We start from the raw sequence: 27206 nt of genomic DNA on the forward strand, positions 1-27206 counted from the left end.
CTGACTAAAGACAATTGAGGTAGGCTAAGAATATTTTTTGGAGGCAGTGGTGGTTCAGTGGTAGAATTCTTGCCTTCCATGGGGAAGACTCAGGTTCAATTCTCGGCCAATGCACCTTGTGAGCAGCCACCACCATCTGTTAGTGGAGACTTGTGTGTTGCTATGATGTTGAACAGGTTTCAGTGGAGTTTCTAGATCAAGTCAGACTAGGAAAAAAGACCTACCGATTTGCTTCCAAAAATCAGCCAATGAAGACCCTATGAATCATAATGGTTCCAACCCATTGTGTGTGGGGTTGCCATGAGTCAGGGGCCAATTCAACGGCAGCCGGCAGCAACACCCTGACACATTAATGTATTGAATTCATAGGAAACAGGGAAGATCTGAAGTAGCAAGATTGCTGAAGGCTATGTGATTTTGATGTCAGACAGAGAGAATAACAATGATTGGTTAAAAATATTTTTGTTGGGAAAAATGTTATTTGATAATAATTTACCAAGAGTCATCTGGCCCAATGCTTAGAAAAATAGCTTTCTACTCCAACCCAACCCAGTAAGACATCCTATTTTCTTCTATTATTCTAGAAAACAAACAGATCACACCCTTACCTCCTCCGTAGCCTATAGGAACTGGGTACACTTGAGGCAGCAGACAAAAATGTGGCTTACGGGTTTTTGAGTTGGTAAAAATATTTAATCCTACAGACTGGAAAAATATTCATGGTTAAAGCATATTTTTGAGACTGGAATTAACTTCTTAAACTTGTATTACACTTGCACTAATAACATACACATAGCTTGTAGGATCAGATGATAATTCCATGCAATAGTGAGGTGAGCAATTTTATAAATGTGAAAACCGAGGCACAGAAAATCAAGTTCATTCAGTTAGCGAATGTTAGAATTGGAATCAGAACACACTTTCTGATTCTTATTTTGGAATTCTGTCTCCTGTATCCTGATGGGAGCCCTGGTGGCAGAGTGGCTAAGCACACAGCTGCTAACCAAAAGGTCAGCAGTTCAAATCCACCTGCCACTCCTTGGAAACCCTATGGGGGCAGTTCTACTCCGTCCTATAGGGTCACTATGAGTTGGAATTGGCTCAGTGGCAATGAGTATATTCTGATGGGAGCCCTAGTGGTGCAGTGGTTAAAATACTTGGCTGCCAACCAAAAGGTTTTGAACCTACCAGCTGCTTTGTGGGAGAGAAATGTGGCAGTCTGCTTCGGTAAAGCTCTATAGCTTTGGAAATATTCTGATGCCACTTTAATTATATTTTGCACCCAGGAAACTAAGTATTTAGTCCTGGGTGCTTTTTTCCTTTCTTCCCCCCCAAACAAAAATCTGTATCTCTATATATCTATCCATATTCATATCTATACATATAATCGATGACTTTATCATAGAGTAACTTTTTTAATTGTAATGTTGGATATAGTTTTTATGCAACATGTCGCATATTTTTCTCCACAGTCTTATCAAAGTTTGCTTTATTTATGTTTCATTGGAAGATATGCCTTTTCCTGAGTACCTACGCTCAAATCATCATTTGTCTTTCCCCTTTTCTTTCTCACAGTTTCTTTTAACTGTCTTTGACCTCTTTATTCAAAACACACACACAGATACCCACAGCAGCCTAGTTCCTAGAAGTTCTATGTTCCCAAATTTATGTTCCTTCAATGGTAGCCATAGGTAAATACTACTAGCTGTCTTATCTCAGAGTACATGGGGCACTCTGGACTCTGGGTCACAGTTGTCAGCAGCGGTAGTGGTGTGGGATGGCGAGAAAAAGGTCAGAATATAAAAGTTTAAAGATTAAATAGCTAATTAATAAAGCTAAAGGGTCCTCATTCCATTTATCCCCCCTCCCCCCCAGCAACTGATTTATGACTCTCTCTAGAGATACAAGAAGAGAGAGTTAACCTGCTCTCAGCTAAGCCACCAATGTGTGTTAGAAGAATGAAATATGTTTTCCTCAAGGTATTGTAAGAATTTTTAGTCTTTTTTGGTAGGTATAAGATTAATCTCACAATGTGGATAAATTACCCTTTCATAATCCTGCCTAGTTATAGTTAATCCTGAAAATACACATTATCAAACCTTTTTCAATGAAGAGCTACTTCCTGGTTTACTGAAATTTTACCGAACTAAAAGTGAGGACTAAAGTACTGTACTTTGTGTATTAAATCATTCAACAACTATTTATTGTGCAAGTGACTAATATAACGGCTGCCAACAAGTACTTACCCTTGTAAAGATGCCAGAAAGGCTGTGGAACGTTTTTTGTTTTTCTCACATGTTATGTGTGATATGAGAGAGGTAACTAGCTTTGGGGTCAATTTGATTAAGGTTTTGAACCTTAAAAGTAAACATTTACTATTTAAGGCATCAGAGAAATTTATTATGTTTGAATATCTGTATGTATACAAAATTCTCTATGCTTCTGAGGTTCCAGTATTTTTCTGTTAATCCTCGCTTGACTGGGGGAGGGGAGCAGATCCTAGATCTTAGGAGCCCATTTCTTCTCCAGCTTAACAAGGTCTGAGGAATGAACTTTGGTTACGTTTTTAGGAAAAAGAACTACCTTGAAGATACTATAGACATCATCTTCATCCAGGACCAGCTTTGGTGTGTAAACGATTCCATCCATAGTTATGTCTTCTGCATTAGTGCAGCTTTCACCATCTTCATTCATAACCCCTCCATGCATAACACTTGGGACCTCCTTTACTGGTAGCAAATTATAGACCTGCAAAATCGAGAGAAGGAATCCCTGAGTGGTGCAATAGTTAAGCGCTGGACTAGTGAACAAAAGGTTGGCCGTTCAAACCCACCCAGAGGGGCCTTGAAAGATAGGCTTAGTGACCTGCTTCCAAAAAGTCACAGCCTTGAAAACCCTATGGAGCAGTTTTACCCTGAACGTATGGAGGAGCCATAAGTTGGAATGAACTTGGAGGCACCTAACATCAACAAAAGCAAGAGAACAAAGGAAAAACTGCTTCTTGTGCTTTTTTAAAAAATTTTATTTTACATTGAATAATATTCAATACAGAATTTAAGAGATCAAGATGTTTATTTTACATCCCCAAGCTTACGTTATGGAAAACAACACTGAAACTCATGGAGAGATATTAAAGGTCGTGGATCTTAAGCCTCTTGCACAAAAGAAGTAATATACATAGAAATTGAATGAATCTATCAAAGTCTCAGAGTCTCTTCTGGCTGCCAAAAAACCCGAACCAAACCCATTGCTGTGGGGTCCATTCTGACTCACAGGGACCCTTTAGGACAAAGTAGAACTGCCCCATACGGTTTCTAAGGCTGTAAATCTTTAGGAAGCAGACTGCCATATCTTTCTGCCCGAAGTGGCTGGTGAGTTCTAACTGCTGATCTTTCAGTAAGCAGCTGAACACTTAACCACTGTGCCATCAGGGCTAGAATAAAACACAAGTCTCCCATCTCCCAGCCCAAATAGTTATCGCTAAAAGGAAGCACAGCATGTAAACAGTGCAGAAAAGTGTAATGAGAATAAAATAATTCCACCCCACTCATAACCCCATCACCTAGAAATAGCCTCTGTGAACACTTGATTCATTTCCTTTTCTCCTTTTATATGATTATACTTTTACCCAGTTTCTTTTTAGTTTGCTATTCTTAGGATCAAAGGAGCTCTGGTGGCTCAATAGTTAAGCACTTGGCTGCTAATTGGAAAGATGGCAGTTTGAACTTACCCAGCTGCTCCATGGGAGAAAGACCTGGTGAACTGCTGCCGTACAGACTACAGCCAAGAAAACCCTATGGGGCAGTTCTACTCCATTACATGGGGCTGCTATGAGTTGAAATTGATTTGATAGCACCTAGCACCACAACGGAAACCCTGGTTGCGTAGTGGTTAAGTGCTATGGCTGCTAACCAAAGGGCCGGCAGTTCAAATCTGCCAGGCGCTCCTCGGAAACTCTATGGAGCGGTTCTACTCTGTCCTATAGGGTTGCTATGAGTCGGAATCGACTCTGCAGCACTGGGTTTTTTTTTGGTTTAGCACAGCAACATTTTAGGATCAAGTTTAGCTTGAGCGAAAACTAGGTGCAGGGATAAGCTAGAAGTAAATCAATCCCAGTTCATTTTTTTACTCAGAGCCTAGTAGCGTAAGGGCATTTTCTCAGCTACGTAGCGTTCAGGCCTTGAAACACTCACTGGACTCCATGCAGACCTCCCACTTTGGCCACTTTCATCTGTAACCTGAACTACTACAGTAATCTCCTAACTGGTTCCATGTTTTCACTTCATTCTTGCCTCCCTACTTTTATCAGCAAACATGACCTTCTTAATAGAGGAATTTAAATGGTACTCTCTTAAAAAAAAAAAAAAAGAAAATTTTTTTTTTTCTCTTAAAATGTTGAGTGATTTACTATTGCATTTACAGTCAACTCCAAACTCCACATTAGGCATACAAGACTGTGTATGATTCTCCTTGCTTACTGTTCCACCTGCAGCCTTTACAACCCTTCCCTCTCACCACCAAGGATTAGGTCATTCCCTTCTGCTTCCTAGAATGCTCCAAACTTGTCCTGACCTCAACACCTTTGGGTATGCAGCTTCCATTCTTTGTAATGCCCACCCCTTGCCCCTCTACTCAGCTTTAGGCATCACTAGCTGTACCCTCCATCATAAAACTCCCATAATCACTATATTAAAATGATTCAAACTCGCTTTAGTATTCTTTATTTCGCCACCTTGTATATTCCTTTCATGGTACTTACCAAAATCAGGAATTATTGCATGTTTATATGTTTTTGTTGCTTGTTTGTGTTAATACCTCACAATAGCATATATCTAAAAAGTCAGAGACCACATCTGGATGGCTTACTATTAAAACCTGTGTTCCCAGCACAGTAGCCATCCTGTAGTCAAGATGCAGTGGATACTTGTTAAACAAGTAAATGAACCATGAGGGCTATAATCTATAGGCCTTTTTTGAAAGTGCTTCATTATAGGAGACATCTTTAAAACAGAAATTTGAATGGAAACTCTTTTGTTTTGTTCATAGTTAAAACCAGCGAGTAAGTGCCTGGATTTCAGTGAAAGCTAAAAATCTGGCATTTCACATAATACCTTGAAATGTGGTGAGTTAAGAAGTGGTCCTGAAAGAAATTCAGTTCAAATTCCACCTCTAAAATATATTTTTGGTGTGCTCTTTCTACACTTATTCAATCTAGCCTAGCTGTGTTTTCTTCATTCATAAAATTAGGGTAATAATGCCCCCTCGAAGAATTATTATCTATTTATTCATTCACTAAAATGTAATGAGTACCTGTTACACACAAGATACTGTGGTAGGGCTGGGAAACATAGTGGTGAGCACGATTGCTCCCTCACTGAGCATATATTATAATGAAATGAGACAATACGTGTAAAGAAGCTTGTGCAATCGCTGTGATCGAACTGAACTGAATTCCAACTCGTAAATAACTTACTACATTATGCCTGACATTTTGAAGAGCTTGTCCTTTGTAGTCACAATTTACAACTTCCAAAAATGGTCTTATCAGGTGTGCATTTTCTGATAGCCAAGACTGAAATGGGACTCACTGATTGAGGTGAGAGCTCAGCTTCAGGTTTCATTAGCAGCACACTCTGGTCCACGGCACGGAGGGCACAGAGGGAGAGGGGTGTGGCTGTGATCTTCAGGTGGGTGTCTGAAGCTGGCAAGCTCTGGGCCGAGGAGAAGCTCAAATCTACCTGCAAAGAGAAAATGATTATAGCAGCAGCTTTTATAATTATTGCAATTTCAAAACTCTCTTCTACCCCAGGATAGCACTAGTCCTTTCTACACTTCCTTTCTATTCGTCCATCTAAAAGTAAGCTTAATAAGCATTTCTGGAATAAATCGGAAATGTGGCTGCAGCTAACTCAGGTTTCCCACATGTAACTCCTTACCTAAGCAGTAAAATATAGATTGGCTTTTTATCACATTGAAATAGATGGAAATCCTTGAATGGAAATGAAAACACATATACTAACAAAAACACAGAACTTGGTATAGCTGACCTATTTCCGTGCGGTGTTGTTGTGATGAAAGTGTGTGGTCTGCATGATGCTATGAAAAAGTCACATTCTATCCTTAAGTCTTGAAATTCTAAACACCTGAAATTCTAAAACAGTGTTTATCAGTATCAGAGATTTATTGCGTTGCATTTTTATTAAGCTCTTTAATATGCATCCCAGGAGTTGATTGGTTCAAAAAATTGACAAAGAGCTGTGAATAAAGAACAAGATCTACAAATTAATGGAAAACATTTTTGCAGAGTCTTTTCAGAGATTTGATTCTGCTTTGGCCAGTAGAAATTCATTGGTTAGTGAATCTATTGATTTATGAAAACATTTTTTTAGTAGATTTATGAAAACATTTTTTGAGTAGATAATTCTCAAGCATGTTAAAGATTTGCAACAAAATAAAACAGAGTTTAGTTTCTGTAATAACAGCAGGTAAGTTTCTAGATTCTTGAACTGGAAGCTGAATTGGATTGAAATAAAAAATCAGTATGTTCAGCTAAATAATATTTGACTTGTGTTGCTTAACCAATATAGCAGTTTGGAATCATGTATCTAAAGATATATATGAGAAATGAATCAATTTATTTATCTCATGAGGAGTATGCTTCTTAGTTCAATTAGATACATGAGACTAAATGGGCAACTCCTGTCCAGAGGCAGAATGAGAAGGCAGGAAGGGACAGAAACTGGCTAAATGGACACCAGAAACCTGGGGTGGAAAGGGAGAGTGTGCTGCTACATTGAAGGGATCGCAGCTAATGTCACATAACAATATGTGTATAAATTTTTGTGTGAGAAATTAACCGAAGTGGTAAACTTTCACCTAAAGCACAATTAAAAAAAAAATTGACATGTTAGAAAATGCAAAATATTCTACTGCTATGAAAAACAAAACAAAACAAAACAAAAACCCCTTTAAGACATTTTTAAAGAGTCTGAATCTATCTGGATCAATGTTATCCTTAATGACCAATTACATCCAGTTAAGAATGACAAACACATAATATTAAGTGTTAATGATATAAAATGCTTAGTGTGTACACTAAATCTGTTATGTTCAAACTAAGAAAGAAGTGCATAAATTTTGAATACAAAACAGTTTTTCTCTGTCCCAACAAAATTAAGATTGAATTATTTAAGTTTTATCATTTTGAAGGGACCTATGTCTGAATCTGAGCTGCGTCTCCTCACATTCTCAGTCCACACTTTACTTTGTTTATTCAACATCTTGTAGGATGTCTAACTTCTATGGTTCCTAAATTCTCACTTTAATAGACTTTCTAACTTTTTGTGGTAAATCTAAAATAATCAGCTCTCTTCTAAGTACTGCATGAATTATCTTCCATACTACTTATTTTTTTCATAGCTTATCTCCACCTGTGATCTATAATAAATAAGTTAAAAAGTATTTGATGTGACGTGATTGAATATGATGTCCTTTGGCCTTTGCTTCTATGGGGAAGTTTTGTGATGTTACACAGGTATTGTATGGGGAAGTTTTACGGTGTTACACAGGTATTGTAATATATGTTTTTATAATCAGATGCATTTTTCACATTGGGCTCCAAGAAGAAAATACTATTCTAGCAAATATGTTCTAAAATACTTCTCTCATTTTTACAGTGTGAAGAGAAAACTGACCCACCAGAGAGAGATCATTGCTGGAAAGAGTAACGTTAGAGAGAAAGGGAGCTATGGCATAATATGGCCATTCCAAGCAGAAATCTCTTCTCAGGTGTTGTAAAACACAGAAGATCCAAGAGATTAGAAACAATGCTCTTGGCTACATTCGTCCAGGTTTAATAGTGTTCTTTAGTAAAATGGAGTTGAAAATTTATGTAAGTCCACTGTGTGCTTTTCTTAGATCATTGTATATAAAAATAAAAGATAATCTGAATATAGCTCTCATTACAGAAATTTTCACTTGCTATAATAAACATACGTATTTTTAAATTTCCATAAATTTCCTGTTAAAAAGCGCTGCTAGTTAAAAAAGGTATATGAACTAGGCTTTTTCTACCTGATTGCTAATGTTAAGATCGTGCTGCCAGAGTAGTAAAAAATCAGATAAGTAGAAAAAATTCTGTTGGGATAAAGCATATTTCTATCTCATTGGACTTCACATTGCAGCTATATATTCTTTGAGAATAAAAAAGATCTAATTTTCATTCAGCTATGCTGGATTTTTATGCTATAATCATTATTGGATTGTTGGAGTTATCTCAAATGGGGTTCAGACGTACTCCTCTTCTATAGTATCTGTATTACCAAACTGAATTTAATCTCATAATAACATATTGGTTTCTGCAGTGGTACATGGAAGTGTGTCAGGAGGCATGATGGGATAAAATTGACACATGTGTATAAGCATCATTTTCAATGGAAAATTTGAGAAACAAAACATTTTAAGATTAAAATTATTAATTAAAATTAAAGTTTTATAATAGAATAGATTTTGGAATTCACACAAATCTTAAGCTAAAACAAGAGGCTTTAAGAAAATTGTGCTCATGACCACCTGCCTTGGACTATCTGCTAGACCCCTTGGGGTATGGCATGTTTCTCCTTGTTTTTAGAGGGACTTAGGAGAAAAGTTTTAGGAAGACTGTACGACAATCTTTTAATGTACACAATTTCCTTATTTCTACACTTAACAAAGATGACAAGAATGAAAGGACTGGGCTGGACCAAAACACCCACCTTGTTGGCAAAACAATTTTCAATCTCAAGTTTCTCCACATCTGCAACAACTTCTCCATTGGGTAAAATAATATAGACGAGCAACTGAGCAGTGGGAGCAATGTCTGATTCCACTTGAAAGGAGAAGGAAAATACCCCTTTTGCTGGAGAATAAAAAGAGTGCAAGATAATAGGTAAGGAACATAAGGAACAAGGCTCTCAACCCTATAAAGAGATTCTCAGATTCTTAACTTCTCACATTTAGTACATAGGGAAACAAGAAAAGACTTGCATTCATATCACTGTGCATGTAGCAGTGTTCAATAAGCATAGATTGAACTAACGGCATTTTCCCTTAAAGATATAGGTTTCATTGTTCATTTCCTCTGCCTAAGTAGGGAAAAGAAAATCAAACATTTAGTGCATGTCTCTGTAAATTAAAAAAAAAAAAAAATTAGAAAAGGAGTTGAGAGAGAAACAAGGAGAAAATTTCTGGACATTTTTAGTTATCTCAAAGATTTGAATCAGCACAATTCTTGTCATGCATGTGAGGGCAATACAAAGAATGCAAGATAGTTTCTATCTTCAGGAAGTTTACCATACAGCAGAGAGGATGAGATACAGGTAAAAATAATCACATACAAAGCATTGTGCTTCCGTGATTTTTATAAAAGAATTTCATGTATTTACCTTAGTGGTTGCCTTCTGTGTGAATTACATAAATTTTATAGAATGTAACCTGCTTAATTTTCTCTAAAATGTTCTAGGCTTGATATTTGTAGTATAAAATTCTTCTTTTCTGTAACATTGGAAGTGGGGCCAAGATGGCAAAGTAGCCAGATGCTTCTGGTGATCCCTCTTACAACAAAGACCCAACAGAACAAGTGAAACAATTATGTTTATGACAAGCTAGGAGCCCTGAACATCAAAAAAACAGACGGAGCAGCAGGGGGAGGGAGAGATGGTTCAGAAGCAGAGAGGAGTTGCCGGACCTGAATTGCCAGGATCTCCCAGGCGCCATTCCTGGAGTGGCTGTGGCAGGCTGGTAGTAGCATTTGGCTGCAGTTTCCTCAGGGAGAAACAGCCAGCTGCACAGCCTACTCACACCTCTGGAACCAGAGAAGAACAGCATTCTTGCCAAAAGCTAAGTACTTGCATATATTTTACCATGCCCCTCCTACCCGCTCCTAAGCCAGCTTCAGTGGCTGTCTATTTCCTCGGGCCAGAGATACGTTCTGCAGAGCGCTCTGAGCCATTCTCCTCACCTTAGAGAAGGAATAAATTCACAATTGGGGGAAAAGATAACTTGCCAGCTCCACTAACCTGGGGAGCTCAGGACAGAAGTGTATGACTGATAGATCCTCTCAGCCACTTAAGCTATGCTTAAAAAAAAAAAAAAAGGAAACGATTATTCAGGAAAGGTCCATGGAGAAGTTACTTGTTTAATGGAGTGAATCCTTGTGATACACAGGAGATCCAAAAGGTTCTTGAGAATTTTATTCCAACAGAAACACTGTCGACTTGGGCCAAAAGGAACAAAGAGAGTATAAAATGAAAGAAATTCTACAGTCAGGAAACAAGCTGATAAAACTACTCAGCTTCAATCATATGCTGTTCTTATTGTTGTGTGCCACCTAGCTGGTTTTGACTCATAGCAACCCTCTAGGACACAGTAGAGCTGCCTCACCACTTATCTATCACTTTGTCCTATTGTGGTGGTTTGTGCATTGCTGTGATGCTGGAAGCTATGGTGCCAGTATTTCAAATACCAGCAGGGTCACCTATGGTGGACAGGTTTCAGTGGAGCTTCTGGACTAAAAGACTAAGAAGAAAGAACTGATGGACTACCTTGAAAAAATTGGCCAGTGAAAACCCTATGAATAGCAGTGGAATTTAGTGCCTGAAGATGAGCCCCTCAGGTTGGAAGGCACTCAAAATACAACTGGGGAAGAGCTGTCAAACTTAGTGGATGGAATGAAGCTTTCAGGACCTTCCTTTGCTGATGTAGCATGACTCAAAGTGAGAAGAAACAGCTGCAAATATCCGTTAGTACCTGGAACATGGAATATACGATGTATGAATCTAGGAAAATTGGAAGTCATCAAAAATGAAATGGAACGCATAAAGATTGAAAACCTAGGCATTGTTGTTAGGTGCTGTTGAGTTGGTTCTGACTTATAGTGACCCTATGTACAACAGAATGAAACACTGCTGGAGTTCTGCGCCATCCTCACAATCGCTGTTATGCTTGAGCCCATTGTTGCAACCACTGTATCAAGCCATCTTGTTGAGAGTCTTCCTCTCTTTCACTGACCCTCTACTTTACCAAGCATGACATCTCTCCCCCGGGGCTGGTCCCCCCTGATAACATGTCCAAAGTATGTGAGACAAAGTCTTGCCATCCTTGCCTCTGAGAAGCATTCTGGCTGTACTTCTTCCAAGACAGGTTTGTTCGTTCTTTTGGCCATCCATGGTATATTCAGTATTCTTTTCCAATGCCATAATTCAAAGGAGTCAATTCTTCTTCAGTCTTCCTTATTCATTGTCAAGCTTTTGCGTGCACATGAGGTGATTAAAAACACCATGACTTGGGTCAGGTGCACCGTAGTCCTTAAAGTGACATCTCTGCTTTTTAACAGTTTGAAGAGGTCTTTTGCACCAGATTTTCCAATGCAATACGTAATTTGATTTCTTGACTACTGCATCCATGGGCATTGATAGTAGATCCAAGAAAAACAAAATTCTTTACAATTTCAATATTTTTCTCTGTAAGTCAGATTTGACAGTGGGAACTGCACTAAGTGAATTAAGACATCTAACTACAATGGAGCTGATCAGACCCTATGATACCCACTAACCCACTGCCATCAAGTCGATTAAGGGCAAAATGGTGGCACTCAATTGACAAAGACAAGGTGGGTGTGGTTACTGTAATGGACAATAGAGCGAAAGCAGTAATCAGAATAATTTGACTTGTATGAGTTTTTCGGTGTTGGCTACTTAGTCATGGTGTCCCTAGAAGTAAAATAGATAGGAAATCTACGAGTGGAAGAATTCTAGGGCAAGTGAATAGTAGTCTAACTCAAATTACCAGAATAGAGTCACAGCCCTTCAAACAATCCCCAGACTTGAGTGAGTTTAAAGACCCACACCCGCTTGAATGAAAAGGAGGCTGAGTTCCCTTGAGGAAGGACTCCAATACACTGCCCAAAACTTATACTATTAATTTTTCTGCTAGTCTTCCCCAAAGGGAACTATAGCATTTTACGAGATTGACTGTTTATTGGGGAAAAGGAAATAATCAGACTTTTTGGGGATTACTGGATACTGGCTCTGAACTGATGCTAATTCCAGAAGACCCAAAATGTTACTGTGGCCCACCAGTCAGAGTGGGGGCATACAGAGGTCAGGTTATTAATGGAGTCTTAGCTCATGTCCACCTCACAATAGGTCCAGTGGACCCCTTAACCCATCCTGTAGTGATTTCCCCAATTCCAGGATGTATAATTGGAATAGATATACTTAGCAACTGGCAGAACCAATACATTGGATCCTTGACAAATGGAGTAAGGGCTACTATGGTAGGAAAAGCCAAGTGGAAGCCACCAGAACTGCCCCTACCTAGGAAAATAGTAAACTAAAAGTAATACTGCATTCCTGGAAGAATTGTGGAGATTACTGCCACCGTTAAGGACTTGAAGGGTGAAGGAGTGGTGATTCCTATCATATCCCCATTCAACTCACCTATTTGACCTGTGCAAAAACGTTGATCTTGGAGAATGACAGTGGATTACTAAAAACTTAACCAGGTGGTGATTCCAATTGTTGCTGCTGTTTCGGGTGTAGTTTCATTGCTTGAGCAAATTAATACATCTCCTGGCACCTGGCATGCAGCTATTGATCTGGCTAATGACTTTTTCTCCATACCTGTTGTGAAGAACCACAAGAAGCAGTTTGCCTTTAGCTGGCAAGGCCAGCAATACACCTTCAGTTGCCTACCTCAGAGCTACATCGACTTTGCAGCCCTATGTCATAATTTAATCTACAAGGACCTTACTCACATTTCCCTTCAACAAGGTATCACACTGTTCCATTATATTGATGCCATTATGCCGAGTGGACTAGTAAGGAAGAGGTGACAATGATTCTGGACTTATTGGTAAAACATTTGTGTGCTGAAAAAAAAAATTGCTGCCGAGTCAATTCCAACTCATAGTGACCCTATAGGACAGAGTAGAACTTCTCCATAGAGTTTCCAAGGAGCACCTGGTGTACTCAAACTGCCAACCTTTTGGTTAGCAGCTGTAGCACTTAACCACTACACCGCCAGGGTTAAATCAATTCCACAAAAATTCAGGTGCCTTCCACTTAGTGACATTTTTAAAGGTCCAGTGGTATGGGGTGTTTTGAGATATCCCTTCTAAAGTGAGGAATAAGTTATAGCATCTGGGCCCTCTCACAATTGAAAAGGAGGCACGATGCCTAATGGGCCTCTTTGGATTTTGGAGGCAGCATCTTCCTCGTTTGGATGTGCTACTCTGGCCTATTTATCAAGCAACTTGAAAAGCTGCTCGTTTAGAATGTGGCCTAGAACAAGAGAAGACTCTGCAGCAGGTTCAGGCTGTCTTGCAGCTTCTCTGCCATTTGGGCCATGTGATCTGGCTGATCCAATAGTGCTTGAAGTGTCCATGGCAGATAGAGATGTTGTTTGGAGTCTTTGGCAGGCTCCTATTGGTGAATCACAGCACAGACCCTTAGAATATTGGAGCAATACCCTGCCATCCTCTGCAGATAACTACTCTCCTTTAGAGAAATAGCTTTTGGCTTGTTATTGAGCCTTAGTAGAGACTGAATGCTTAACCATGGGACACCAAGTCACCATGCAGTTGGAGCTGTCCATCATGAACTGGGTGTTGTGTGACCCACAGAGCCATAAAGTTGGATGTGCACAGCAGCACTGCATCATTAAATGGAAGTGGTATATATGAGATTGGGCCCGAGCAGGACCTGAAGGCACAAGTTGCATGAGGAAGTGGCCCAAATGCTCATAGTGTCCACTTTTGTGACATTACCGTCCATCTATGGCCTCATGGGGACTTCATATGACCAAGAAAATAGAGCCAGGAGCATGCCTCCTTTGGATCTGGGGTCCTTGCACTGAGAAGCTCCTAGAGCAGGGGAAGATTTATGACAAGGACCTTCTCCCAGAGCCAACAGAGACAGAAAGGCTTCCCCTAGAGTTGGCATCCTGAATTCTGACTAGACTGTGAGAGAATAACTTCTCTTTGTTAAAGCCATCCACTTGTGGTATTTCTGTTATAGCAGCACTAGATAACGAAGCTAAAATGAACTGGAATAAGTCATTTTGAATCACACAATCATGGTCTACTATGCTGGGAATGACAAATTGAAGAGGAACAGTGTCACATTCCTCATCAAAAAGAACATTTCAGGATCTATCCTGAAGTACAACACTATCCATGAAAGGATAATATCCATATGCCTACGAGGAAGACCAGTTAATATGCTATTATTCAAATTAACACACCAACCACTAATGCCAAAGTTGAAGAAGTTAAGATTTTTACCAATTTCTGAAGACTGAAATTGGTCAAACATGCAATCAAGATGCATTGATAATCACCAGTGATTGGAATGCAAATGTTGGAAACACAGAAGAAGGATCAGGAGTTGGAAAATATGGCGTTGGTGATAGAAGTGACCCTGGAGATTGCATGATAGAATTTTGCAAGGCCAACAATTTATTCATTGAAAATACTTCTTTTCAGCAACATATATGGGCACTACATACATGGACCTTGATGAATGGAATATACAGGGATCAAATTGACTACATCTGTGGAAAAAGACAATGGAAAAACTCAATATCATCAGTCAGAACAAAGCCAGGGGCCAGCTGGTGAAGAGACCATCAGTTTCTCACAGAGAAGTTCAAGGTGGTGAAAATTAAAACAAGTTCACGAGAGCCAAAGTACAACCTTGAGTATATCCCAGATGAACTGTGAGATCATCTGAAGAATACGACACATTGAACACTAATGAGAGATGACCAGATGAGTTATGGGATGACATCATACATAAAGAAAGCAAACAGTCATGAAAAAGACAGGAAAGAAAGTTAAGACCAAAGTGGATGTCAGAGGAGATTTTGAAACTTGCTGTTGAATATAGAATAGCTAAAGCAAATGGAAGAAATGATGAAGCAAAAGAGCCAAACAGATTTCAAAGGGTGGCTCAAGGAGACAAAGTAAAGTATTATAATGAAATGTGCAGAGACCTGGAGTTAGAAAACCAAAAGGGAAGAACATACTCAGTATTTCTCAAGCTGAAAGAACTGAAGAGCACTGAAGGCACTGGTGAAAACAAAGCTCCAGGAATTGACAAAATACCAACTGAGATGTTTTAACAAATGGATGCAATGCTGGAAGCACTTACTCATTGATGTCAAGAAATTTGGAAGGCAGCAACCTGTCCAACCGACTGGAAGAGATCCATATTTGTGCCCATTCCAAAGAAAGGTGATCCAACAGAATGTGGAAGTTATCAAACAACATCATTACTATCACACACAAGTAAAATTTTACTGAAGATAATTAAAAAATGGTTGCTGCAATACACCAACAGGGAACTGCCAAAAATTCAAGCCAAATTCAGAAGAGAACGTGCAACGAGGGATATCATTACTGATGTCAGATGAATCTTGGCTGAAAGCAGAGAATACCAGAAAGATGTTTACCTGTGTTTTATTGACTATGCAAAGGCATTCAACTGTGTGGATCACAACAAATTAAGGATAATATTTCAAAGAGTGGGAATTCTGGAGCACTTAATTGTGCTCATAAAGAACCTGTACGTAGGCCAAGAGGCAGTCATTCAAACAGAACAAGGGTGTTGTGTGTTTTAAAATCAGGAAAGGTGTTTGTCATGGTTGTATTCTCTCACCATACTTATTCAATCTGTATGCTGAGCAAATAATCCAAGAAGCTGGACTATACGTAGCATCAGAATTGGAGGAAGATTCATTAACAGACCTGCAATATGCAGATAACAAAACGTTCCTTGCTGAAAGTGAAGAGGACCTGATGCATGTACTGAGGAAGATCAAAGACTATATCCCTCAGTATGAATTACACCTCAATATAAAGTAAACAAAAATCCTCACAACTGGACCAACAAGCAACATCATGATAAACAGAGAAAAGATTGAAGTTGTCAAGGATTTCATTTTACCTGGATACACAATCAATAGCTATGGAAGCAGCAGTCAAGAAATCAAATGACGTAGTTCATTGGGCAAACCTGCTGCAAAAGACCTCTTTAAAGTATTAAAAAGCAAAGATCCCACCTTGAGGACTAAGGTGCACCTGACCCAAGCCATGGCGTTTTCAATTGCCTCATATGCATGTGAAACCTGGGCAATGAATAAGGAAGAATATTGAATATACCAAAGACTGCCAAAAGGACGAACGAATTGGTCTTGGAAGAAGTACAGCCAGAATGCCCCTTGGAGGCAAGGATGGCAAGACTTTGTTTCACATACTTTGCACATGCTATCAGGAGGGACCAGTCCCTGGGTAAGCACAATGCATGGATTGAATTGTGTCCCCTAAAAATATGTGTCAATTTGGCTAGGCTATGATTTCCAGTATTGTTTGATTGTCCACCATTGTTCATCTGATGTGATTTTCCTATGTGTTGTAAATCCTACCTCTATGATGCTAATGAGGCAGGATTAGAGGCAGTAATGTTAACAAGCCAAGATTCAATCTACAAGATTAGGTTGTGTCTTAAGCCAATCCCTTCTGAGACCTAAAAGAGAGAAGCAAGCGGAGAGACAGGGGGGCCTCATACCACCAAGAAACAAGAGCCAGAAGAATATCGGGTCCTTTGAATTCAGGGCCCCTGCACTGAGAATCTCCTCAACCGGGGAAGCTTGAGGTCAAGGACCTTCCTCTAGAGCCGACACAGAGAGAAAATCTTCCCCTGGAGCTGATGCCCTGAATTTGGATTTCTAGCCTACTAGCCTGTGAGAGAATAAATTTCTCTTTGTTAAAGCTATCCGTTTGTGGTATTTCTGTTATGGCAGCACTAGGTAACTAAGACAGACATCATACTTGGTAACGTAGAGAGTCACTGAAAAAGAGGAAGACCTTCAATGCCATGTATTGACACAGTGGCTGCAACAATGGGCTTAAACATAGCAACAATTGTGAGGATGACACAGAACTGGGTAGTGTTTTGTTCTGTTGGACATAAGGTCACTAGTAGTTGGAAACAACTCAGTGACACCTAATAACAACAACCGACATGCACCATAGGGTTTGCTAGGCTGCTGTCTTTATGGAGTACATTGCCAGGTATTTTATTCTGTGGAACTGCTGGTGGGTTTGAATCTCCAACCTTACAGCTAGCAGATGAGCATTTAACTATTGGGCCATCAGACCCCCTTAATCAATTAATAAGTTGTTGATCTTGTAAAATTCTATGATTTGATGTCCAGTGTCATTTCTTTCACCAAGGCTGTGTTCTCTAAGTACTGATCCTTCTTCTGTGTTTCCAACTTTCACCTCCAATCAGCAGTAATTCTCAATGCATCTAGATTGCATATTTGATCAATTTCAGACTACAGAAGTTGGTAAAATTCTTCAATTTCTTCATCTTTGGCATTAGAGGATAGTGGATAAATTTTAATAATATTTGGATTGTATGCATATTTCCTATCACTGAGAGGGCTGTATGAGAGGATAGATCTTGAAATGTTTTTTTTGAAAATGAATGTCATATTGTTCCTCTTCAATTTGTTATTCCTAGCAGTGTAGACAATATGATTGATTCAAAATGGCCAATACCAGCCCCTCTCAGCTTATTAATGCTTAGCATATTGATTTTAAGTGTTCCATTTCCTTTCTTTTTTTAATTTTTATTGTGCTTTAAGTGAAAGTTTACAAATCAAGTTGGACTAGCATACAAAAATTTATAAACACCTTACTATATACTCCTAATTGCTCTCCCCCTAATGAGACAGCACACTCCTTCTCTCCACTATCTCTTTTCGTGTCCATTCAGCCAGCTTCTGACCCCCTCTCCCCTCTCATCTCTCCTTCAGACAGGAGATGCCAACATGGTCTCATGTGTCTACATGATCCAAGAAGCTCAAATTTCCCCAGTATCATTTTCTATCCCATAGTCCAGTCCAATCCCTGCCTGAAGAGTTTGCTTTGGGAATGGTTCTTATCTTGGGCTAACAGAAGGTCTGGGGACCATGACCTTCGGGGTCCTCCTAGTCTCAGTCAGACCATTAAGTCTGGTCTTCATATTAGAATTTGGGGTCTGCATCCCACTGCTCTCCGCCTGCCTCAGGGTTTCTCTGTTGTGTTCCCTGTCGGGGCAGTCATCGGTTGCGGCCAGGCACCATCTAGTTCTTCTAGTCTCAGACTAATGTAGACTCTGTTTTATGTGGCCCTTTCTGCCTCTTGGGCTCATAATTACCTTGTGCCTTTGGTGTTCTTCATTCTCCTTTGCTCCAGGTCAGTTGAGACCAATTGATGCATTTTAGATGGCCACTTGCTAGTGGTTAAGACCCCAACACCACTCTCCAAAGTGGGATGTCCCTGCTATGCTGGCCTTCGAAGTGTTCAGTTTATTCCAGAAACTTCTTTGTTTTTGGTTTAGTCTAGTTGTGCTGGCCTCTCCTGTATTGTCTGTTGTTTTCCCTTCACCTAAAATAGTTCTTGTCTACTCTCTAATTAGTGAAAACCCTCTCCCTCCATCCTTCCCTTCCTCCTTCCTTTCATAACTATAAAAGAATATCTCTTCTCTGTTTAAACTATTTCTTGCGTTCTTATAATAGTGGTCTTATACAATATTTGTCTTTTTGCATCTGACTAATTTCACTCAGCACAATGCCTTCCAGATTTCTCCACGTTATGAAATGTTTCACGGATTCATCATTGTTCTTTATCGATGTGTAGCATTCCATTGTGTGAAGATACCATAATTTATTTATCCATTCATGCACTGATGGGCAACTTGGTTGCTTCTGTCTTTTTGCTATTTTAGACAGTGCTGCAGCAAACATGGGTGTGCATTTATCAGTTCTTGTAAAGTCTCTTATTTCTCTAGGATATATTCCCAGGAATGAGATTGCTGGATTGTATGGTAGTTTTATTTCTAGCTTTTTAAAGAAGCGCCATATCGATTTCCAAAGTGGTTGTACCATTTTACATTCCCACCAGCAGTGTATAAGTGTTCCAGTCTCTCCACAAGGTCTCTAACATTTATTATTTTGTGTTTTTTGGATTAAATGCCAGCCTTATTGGAGTGAGATGGAATCTCATTGTAGTTTCGATTTGCATTTCTCTAATGGCTAATGATTGTGCGCATTTTCTCAAGTATCCGTTAGCTACCTCAATGTCTTCTTTAGTGGTCTGTTCATATTCTTTACCCATTTTTAATTGGGTTATTTGTCTTTTTGTAGTTGAGTTTTTACAGTATCATGTAGATTTTAGAGATCAGATGCTGATCGGAAATGTCATAGCTAAAAACTTTTTTGCCAGTCTGTAGGTAATCTTTTTACTCTTTTGGTGAAGTCTTTGGATAAGCATAGGTGTTTGATTTTTAGGAGCTCCCAGTTATCTAATTTCTTTTCTACACTGTTAGTAATGTTTTATGTACTGTTTATGCAGTGTATTAGGGTTCCTAGCATTGTCCCTATTTTTTCTTCCATGATCTTTATCATTTTGAGTTTTATATTTAAGCCTTTGATCCATTTTGAGTTAGTTTTTGTGCATGCTGTGAGGTATGGGTCTTGTTTCATTTTTTTGCAGATGGATATCCAGTTATGCCAGCACCATTTGTTCAAAAGACTGTCTTTTCCCCATTTAAATGACTTTGGCCCTTTGTCAAATATCAACTGCTCTCCTAGGAAGAAGGACCCAACAGTCTAATTATGAAAATCATTAGCCAGTGAAAACCTTATGAATAGCAGCAGAACATTGTCTGATATAGTGCTGGAAGATGAGCCCCCCAGGTTGGAAGAAACCCAAAAGATGACTGGGGAAGAGCTGACTCCTCAAAGTAGAGCCGACCTTAATGATGTGGCTTCAGTAAAGCTTTTGGGACCTTCATTTGCTGATGTGGCACAACTCAAAATGAGAAGCAACGGCTACAAACATCCTTTAATAATCAGAACCTGGAATGTACAAAATATGAATCTAGGAACATTGGAAATCATAAAAAATGAAATGGAACACATAAACATTGATATCCTAGGCATTAGTGAGCTGAAATGGACTGGTATTGGCCATTGTGAATCAGACAATCATATAGTCTACTACGCTAGGAATGACGACTCGAAGAGGAATGGTGTTGCATTCATTGTCAAAAAGAACATTTTAAGATCTATCCTGAAGTACAACGCTGTCAGTGATAGGATAACATCCATATGCCTACAAGGAAGACCAGTTAATATGACTATTATTCAAATTTACACTCCAAACACTAGGGCCAAAGATGAAGAAATAGAAGATTTTTATCAGCTGCTGCAGTCTGAAATTGATCGAACATACAATCAAGGTGCATTGATAATTACTGGCGATTGGAATGCAAAAGTTGGAAACAAAGAAGAAGGATCGGTAGTTGGAAAATATGGCCTTGGTGATAGAAACAATGCTGGAAATCGAATGATAGGATTTTCCAAGACCAGCGACTTCTTCACTGCCAATACCTTCTTTCATCAACATAAATGGTGACTATACACATGGATCTCGCCAGATGGAACACACAGAAATCAAATTGACTACATCTGTGGAAAGAGATGATGGAAAAACTCAATATCATCAGTCAGAACAAGGCCAGGGGATGACTGTGGAACAGATCATCAATTGCTCATATGCAAGTTCAAGCTGAAACTGAAGAAAATCAGAGCAAGTCCACGAGAGCTAAAATATGACCTTGAGTACATCCCACCTGAATTTAGAGACCATCTCAAGAATAGATTTGACACATTGAACACTAGTGACTGAAGACCAGACAAGTTGTGGAATGACATCAAGGACATCATCCATGAAGAAAGCAAGAGGTCACTGAAAAGACAGGAAAGAAAGAAAAGACCAAGATGGATGTCAGAGGAGACTCTGAAACTTGCTCTTGAGTGTCGAGCAGCTAAAGCAAAAGGAAGAATTGATGAAGTAAAAGAACTGAACAGAAGATTTCAAAGGGCCTCTCGAGAAGACAAAGTAAAGTATTATAATGACGTGTGCAAAGAGCTGGAGATGGAAAACCAAAAGGGAAGAACACACTCAGGTTTCTGAAGCTGAAAGAACTGAAGAAAAAATTCAAGCCTCGAGTTGCAATACTGAAGGATTCTACGGGGAAAATCTTAAATGACGCAGGAAGCGTCAAAAGAAGATGGAAGGAATACACAGAGTCATTATACCAAAAAGAATTAGTTGATGTTCAACCATTTCAAGAGGTGGCATATGATCAGGAACCGATGGTACTGAAGGGAGAAGTCCAAGCTGCTCTGAAGGCATTGGCGAAAAACAAGGCTTCAGGAATTGACGGAATATCAATTGAGATGTTCCAACAAATGGATGCAGCACTGGAGGTGCTCACTCGTTTATGCCAAGAAATATGGAAGACAGCTTCCTGGCCAACTGACCGGAAGAGATCCATATTTATGCCTATTCCCATGAAAGGTGATCCAACCGAATGTGGAAATTATAGAACAATATCATTAATATCACACGCAAGCAAAATTCTGCTAAAGATCATTCAAAAATGGCTGCAGCAGTATATTGACAGGGAACTGCTAGAAACTCAAACTGGTTTCAGAAGAGGATGTGGAACCAGGGATATCATTGCTGATGTCAGATGGATCCTGGCTGAAAGCAGAGAATACCGGAAGGATGCTTCCCTGTGTTTTATTGACTATGCAAAGGCATTCGACTGTGTGGATAACAAACTATGGATAACATTGCAAAGAATGGGAATTCCAGAACACTTAATTGTGCTCATGAGGAACCTGTACATAGATCAAGAGGCAGTCGTTTGAACAGAACAAGGGGATACTGTGCGGTTTAAAGTCAGGAAAGATGTGCATCAGGGTTGTATTCTTTCACCATACCTATTTAATCTGTATGCTGAACAAATAATCCGAGAAGCTGGACTATATGAAGAAGAATGGGGCATCAGGATTGGAGGAAGACTCATTAACAACCTGCGTTATGCAGATGTTATAACCTTGCTTGCTGAAAGTGAAGAGGACTTGAAGCACTTACTAATGAAGATCAAGGACCACAGCCTTCAGTATGGACTACACCTCAACATAAAGAAAACAAAAATCCTCACAACTGGACCAAAGAGCAGCATCATGATAAATGGAGAAAAGATTGACGTTGTCAAGGATTTCATTTTACTTGGATCCACAATCAACACCCATGGAAGCAGGAGTCAAGAAATCAAAAGGCATTGCATTGGGTAAATGTGCTGCAAAGAATCTCTTTAGAGTGTTGAAGAGCAAAGATGTCACCCTGAAGACTAAGGTGCACCTGACCCAAGCCATGGTATTTTCAATTGCATCATATGCATATGAAAGCTGGACAATGAATAAGGAAAACTGAAAAGAGTTGACGTCTTTGAATTGTGGTGTTGGGGAAGAGTATTGAATATACCATGGACTGCCAAAAAAACAAACAAATCTGTCTTGGAAGAAGTGCGGCCAGAATGCTCATTAGAGGCAAGGATGGCGAGACTGGGTCTTACATACTTTGGACATGTTGTGAGAACGGATCAATCCGTGGAGAAGGACATCATGCTTGGCAGAGTACAGGGTCAGCGGAAAAGAGGAAGACCCTCAATGAGGTGGATTGACACAGTGGCTGCAACAATGAGGTGAAGCATAACAAGGATTTTAAGGATGGGGCAGGGCCACGCACTGTATCGTTCTGTTGTGCATAGGGTCGCTATGAGTTGGAACCAACTCGACGGGACCTAACGACAACATATGTGGATGAATTTATGTCTGGATTCTCAATTCTGTTCCATTGGTCTATGTATCTGTTGTTGTACCAATACCAGGCTGTTTTAACTACTGTTGTGGTATTGAAAAAAAAAAAACTGTTGTAGTATAATAGTTTGTAAAATCAAGTAGAGTAAGGCCTCCCACTTTGTTCTTCTTTTTCAGTAATGCTTTACTTTTCTGGGGCCTCTTTCCCTTCCATATGAAGTTGGTGGTTTGTTTCTCCATCTCATTAAAAAATGTCAGTGGAATTTGGATCAGAATTGCATAGTATCTGTAGATGGCTTTTAGTAGAATAGACATTTTTACAATGTTAAGTCTTCCTATCCCTGAGCAATGTATGATTTTTCACTTATGTAGGTCTCTTTTGGTTTCTTGCAGTAGTGTCTTGTAGTTTTCTAGGTATAGGTCTTTTACATCTCTGGTAAGATTTATTCCTAAGTATTTTATCTTCTTGGGCACTGCTGTAAAGGGTATTGATTTGGTGATTTCCTCCATGATGTTTTTTTTGTGGGTGTAGAGGAATCCAACGGATTTTTGTATGTTTATCTTGTTTCCTGATACTCTGCTGAACTCTTCTATTAGTTTCAGCAGTTTTGTTGAGGATTCCTTAGGTTTTTCTGTGTATAAGATCATGTCTTCTGCAAATAGAGATACTTTTACTTCTTCCTTACCACTCTGAATGTCCTTTATTTCTTTATCTAGCCTAGTTGCTCTGGCTAGGACCTCCAGCACAATGTTGAATAAGAGTGGTGATAAAGGGCATCCTTGTCTGGTTCCCAGTCTCAGGGGGAATGCTTTCGGACTCTCTCCACCTAGGATGATGTTGGCTGTTGGCTTTGTATAAATGCCCTTTATTATGTTGAGGGATTTTCCTTCTATTTTGCTGAGAGTTTTTTTCATGAAGAGGTGTTGAACTTTGTCAAATACCTTTTCTGCATCAATTGATAAAATCATGTGTTTCTTGTCTTTGTTTTATTTATATGATGGATTACATTGTTTTTCTAATGTTGAACTATCCCTGCATATCAGGTATGAATCCCACTTGGTCATGTTGAATTATTTTTTTGATATGTTGTTGAATTCTATTGGCTAGAATTTTGTTGAGGATTTTTTCCATCTAAGTTCATGAATGATATAGGTCTGTAATTTTCCTCTTTTTTTTTTTTTTTGTGATGTCTTTATCTGCTTTTGGTATCAGGGATATTTCAGCTTCATAGAATGAGTTTGGTAGTATTCCTTCCTTTTCTATGCTCTGAAATACCTTTAGTAGTAGTGGTGTTAACTCTTCTCTGAAAGTTTGGTAGAACTCTGCAGTGAAGCGATCCAGGCCAGGGATTTTTTTGTTGTTGTTGTTGGGAGGTTTTTGTTTACCTTTTTCAATATCTTCTTTTGTTATGGGTCTATTTAGTTGTTCTACCTCTGTTTGTGTTAGTTTAGGAAGGTAGTGTGTTTCTAGGAATTCATCCATTTCTTTTAGGTTTTCAATTTTGTTAGAGTACAATTTTTCACAGTAATCTGATATGATTCTTTTAATTTCAGTTGGGCCTATTGTAATATCACCCATCTCATTTCTTATTCAGGTTATTTGCTTCCTCTCCTGCTTTTCTTTTGTGAATTTGGCCAATGGTTTATCAATTTCATTAATTTTTTCAAAGAACCAGCTTTTGGTGCCGTTAATTCTTTCAATTGTTTTTCTGTTTTCCATTTCTTTTAGTTCTGTTCTAATTTTTATTATTTCCTTTCTTCTGGTGCCTCAGGGTTTCTTTTGTTGCTCTCTCTCTATTTGTTCAAGTTGCAGAGATAATTCTTGGATTTTGGCCCTTTTTTGTTTTTGTATATGTGCATTTATTGGTATAAATTGACCTCTGAGCACTGCTTTCACTGTGTCCCAAAGGTTATGATAGGAATTGTTTTCATTCTCATTGTATTCTATGAATTTCTTTATTCCATCCTTAATGTTTTCTATAACCCGGTCTTTTTTTTTTTTTTTTGAGCAGAGTATTGTTCAGTTTCCAAGTATTTGATTTCTTTTCCCTGCTTTTTCTATTATTGATTTCTACTTTTTTGTCCTTATGTTCAGAGAACATGCTTTGTAATATTTCAATGTTTTGGATTCTGCTAAGGCTTGCTTTATGACCTAATATGTGGTCTATTCTAGAGAATGTTCCATGTGCACTAGAAAGGAAAATATACTTGACTTCTGTTCGGTGGTGTGTTTTGTATACGTCTATATAGGGTCGCTATGAGTCGGAATTGACTCGACGGCAGTGGGTTTTTGGGTATAAGGTCAAGTTGGTTGATTGTGGCATTTAGATCTTCCATGTCTTTTTTGAGCTTCTTTCTGGATGCCCTGTCCTTCACCAAAAGTGGTGTGTTAAAGCCTCCTACTGTAATTGTGGAGCTGTCTATCTCACTTTTCAATGCTGTTAGAGTTTGTTTTATGTATCTTGCAGCCCTGCCATTGGGTGCATAAATATTACTATGGTTATATCCACCTGGTATATTTTCCCTTTAATCATTGGATAGTGTCCTTTCTTATCGTTTGTGGTGGGTTTAACTTTAAAGCCTATTTTATCAGAAATTAATATTGCCACTCCTGCTCTTTTTTGATTGTTGTTTGCTTGATATATTTTTTTCCATCCTTTGAGTTTTAGTTTGTTTGTGTCTCTAAGTCTAAGATGTGTCTCTTGTGGACAGCATATAGACGGATTGTGTTTTTTAAAATCCATTTAGCCACTCTCTGTCTCTTTATCGGTGCATTTAGTCCATTTACATTCAGTGTAATTATGGATAGGTATGAGTTTTTTTTTTTTTTATGAGTTTAGTGTTGTCATTTCAATGTCTTTTTTTTGTGTCTTGTTGACAGCTTCTTTTTCCCACTTAATTTTTTGTGCTGAGTAGTTTATCTTCTTATATTGTCTTTTCCTCTTATTCATTGTTGTTGATTTTGTTTCTTAGTCTCTATTTTTTTCTTGTATTTTATTTTGATGAGTAGGATGGTTAGTCTCCTTTGTGGTTGCTTTAATATTTACCCCTATATTTCTAAGTTTAAACCTAAATTTTATTTCTTTATATCGCCTTGTTTTCCTCTCCATATGAAAGATCTATGACTACATTTCTTAATTCCTCTTTATTGTTTTAATGTTGTCTTCTTTTACATAATGACATCATTGTTTCCCTGTTTTGAGTGTTTTTTAATCTTGAATTATTTTTGTGGTTTTCCTGTCTGGGTTAACATCTGATTGCTCTTTCCGGTGTTCTAGTCTTGGGTTGATACCTGGTATTATTGATTTTCTAACCAAAGAACTCCCTTTAGTATTTGTTGTAGTTTTGGTTTGGTTTTTACAAATTCCCTAAACTTCTGTTTATCTGGAAATGTCCCAATTTCACCTTCATATTTGAGAGACAGTTTTGTTGGATGTCTGATTCTTGGCTGGCAATTTTTTTCCTTCAGTGCTTTATATAAGTCAGAAACCCTGGTGGCATAGTGGTTAAGTGCTACGGCTGCTAACCAAAAGGTACGCAGTTCGAATCCACCAGGCGCTCCTTGGAAACTCTATGGGGCAGTTCTACTCTGTCCCATAGGGTCACTGTGAGTCAGAATCAACTCCGTGGCAGTGGGCTTTTGGGTTTTATATAAGTCATCCCATTGGCTTCTTGCCTGCATTGTTTCTACCAAGTAGTCTGAGCTTATTCGTATTGACTCTCCTTTGTAGGTGACTTTTTGTTTATCCCTAGCTGCTCTTAAAATTCTCTCTTTATCTTTGGTTTTGGCAAGTTTGATCATAATATGTCTTGGTGACTTTGTTTCAAAATCTACCTTATGTGGAGCTCAACGAGCATCTTAGATAGATATCTTCTTATCTTTCATGATATCAGGGAAGTTTTGTGCCAACAAATCTTCACCAATTCTCTCAGTGTTTTCTGTTACCCCTCCCTGCTCTGGTACTCCGATTGCTCATAGTTTATTTCTCTTGATAGGATCCCACGTGATTCTTAAGGTTTTTTCATTTTTTTAAAAATTCTTTTATCTGATTTTTCTTCAAATATATTGGTGCCAAGTGTTTTATCTTCAGAGTCACTAATTCGGCCTTCCACTTGCTTGATTCTGCTCCTCTGACTTTCTATTGGGTTGTCTACTTCTGTAATTTTATTGTTAACCTTCTGAATTTCTGATTTCTGTCTCTCTATGGATTCTTGCAGCTTATTAAATTTTTCCTTATGTTCTTGAATAACCTTTTTAGCTTCTTCAACTGTTTTATCTGTGTGTTCCTTGGCTCGTTCTGCATATTGCCTGATCTCCTTTCTGATGTCCTGAAGAGTTTTGTATATTAACCTTTTGTATTCTGCATCCAGTAATTCAAGAAGGCACCTTCATCCAGAAGATCCTTTTGTTCTCTGTGTTGAGAGCTTTTTGAAGTGATCATGGT

The 27206-nt window shown here is 38.7% G+C and overlaps 1 protein-coding gene across 1 annotated transcript in view; it reads right to left on the reverse strand.

The window, feature by feature from the left end:
* LOC126075148 (pregnancy zone protein-like) overlaps window positions 1–27206 on the reverse strand; it is a 76449-nt gene that overhangs the window by 18257 nt on the left and 30986 nt on the right. Inside the window, exons 14-17 of the mRNA XM_049882400.1 lie at window positions 8754–8896; window positions 5589–5738; window positions 2584–2748; window positions 594–705 (exon numbers count right to left, since the gene is read on the reverse strand). Of these exons, the coding sequence (XP_049738357.1) occupies window positions 594–705; window positions 2584–2748; window positions 5589–5738; window positions 8754–8896 (570 nt within the window). The remainder of the gene's footprint in view (window positions 1–593; window positions 706–2583; window positions 2749–5588; window positions 5739–8753; window positions 8897–27206) is intronic.

This window comes from Elephas maximus, chromosome 4 (assembly GCF_024166365.1).
Source record: "Elephas maximus indicus isolate mEleMax1 chromosome 4, mEleMax1 primary haplotype, whole genome shotgun sequence".
In the NCBI taxonomy this organism is placed as follows: Eukaryota; Metazoa; Chordata; class Mammalia; order Proboscidea; family Elephantidae; genus Elephas; species Elephas maximus.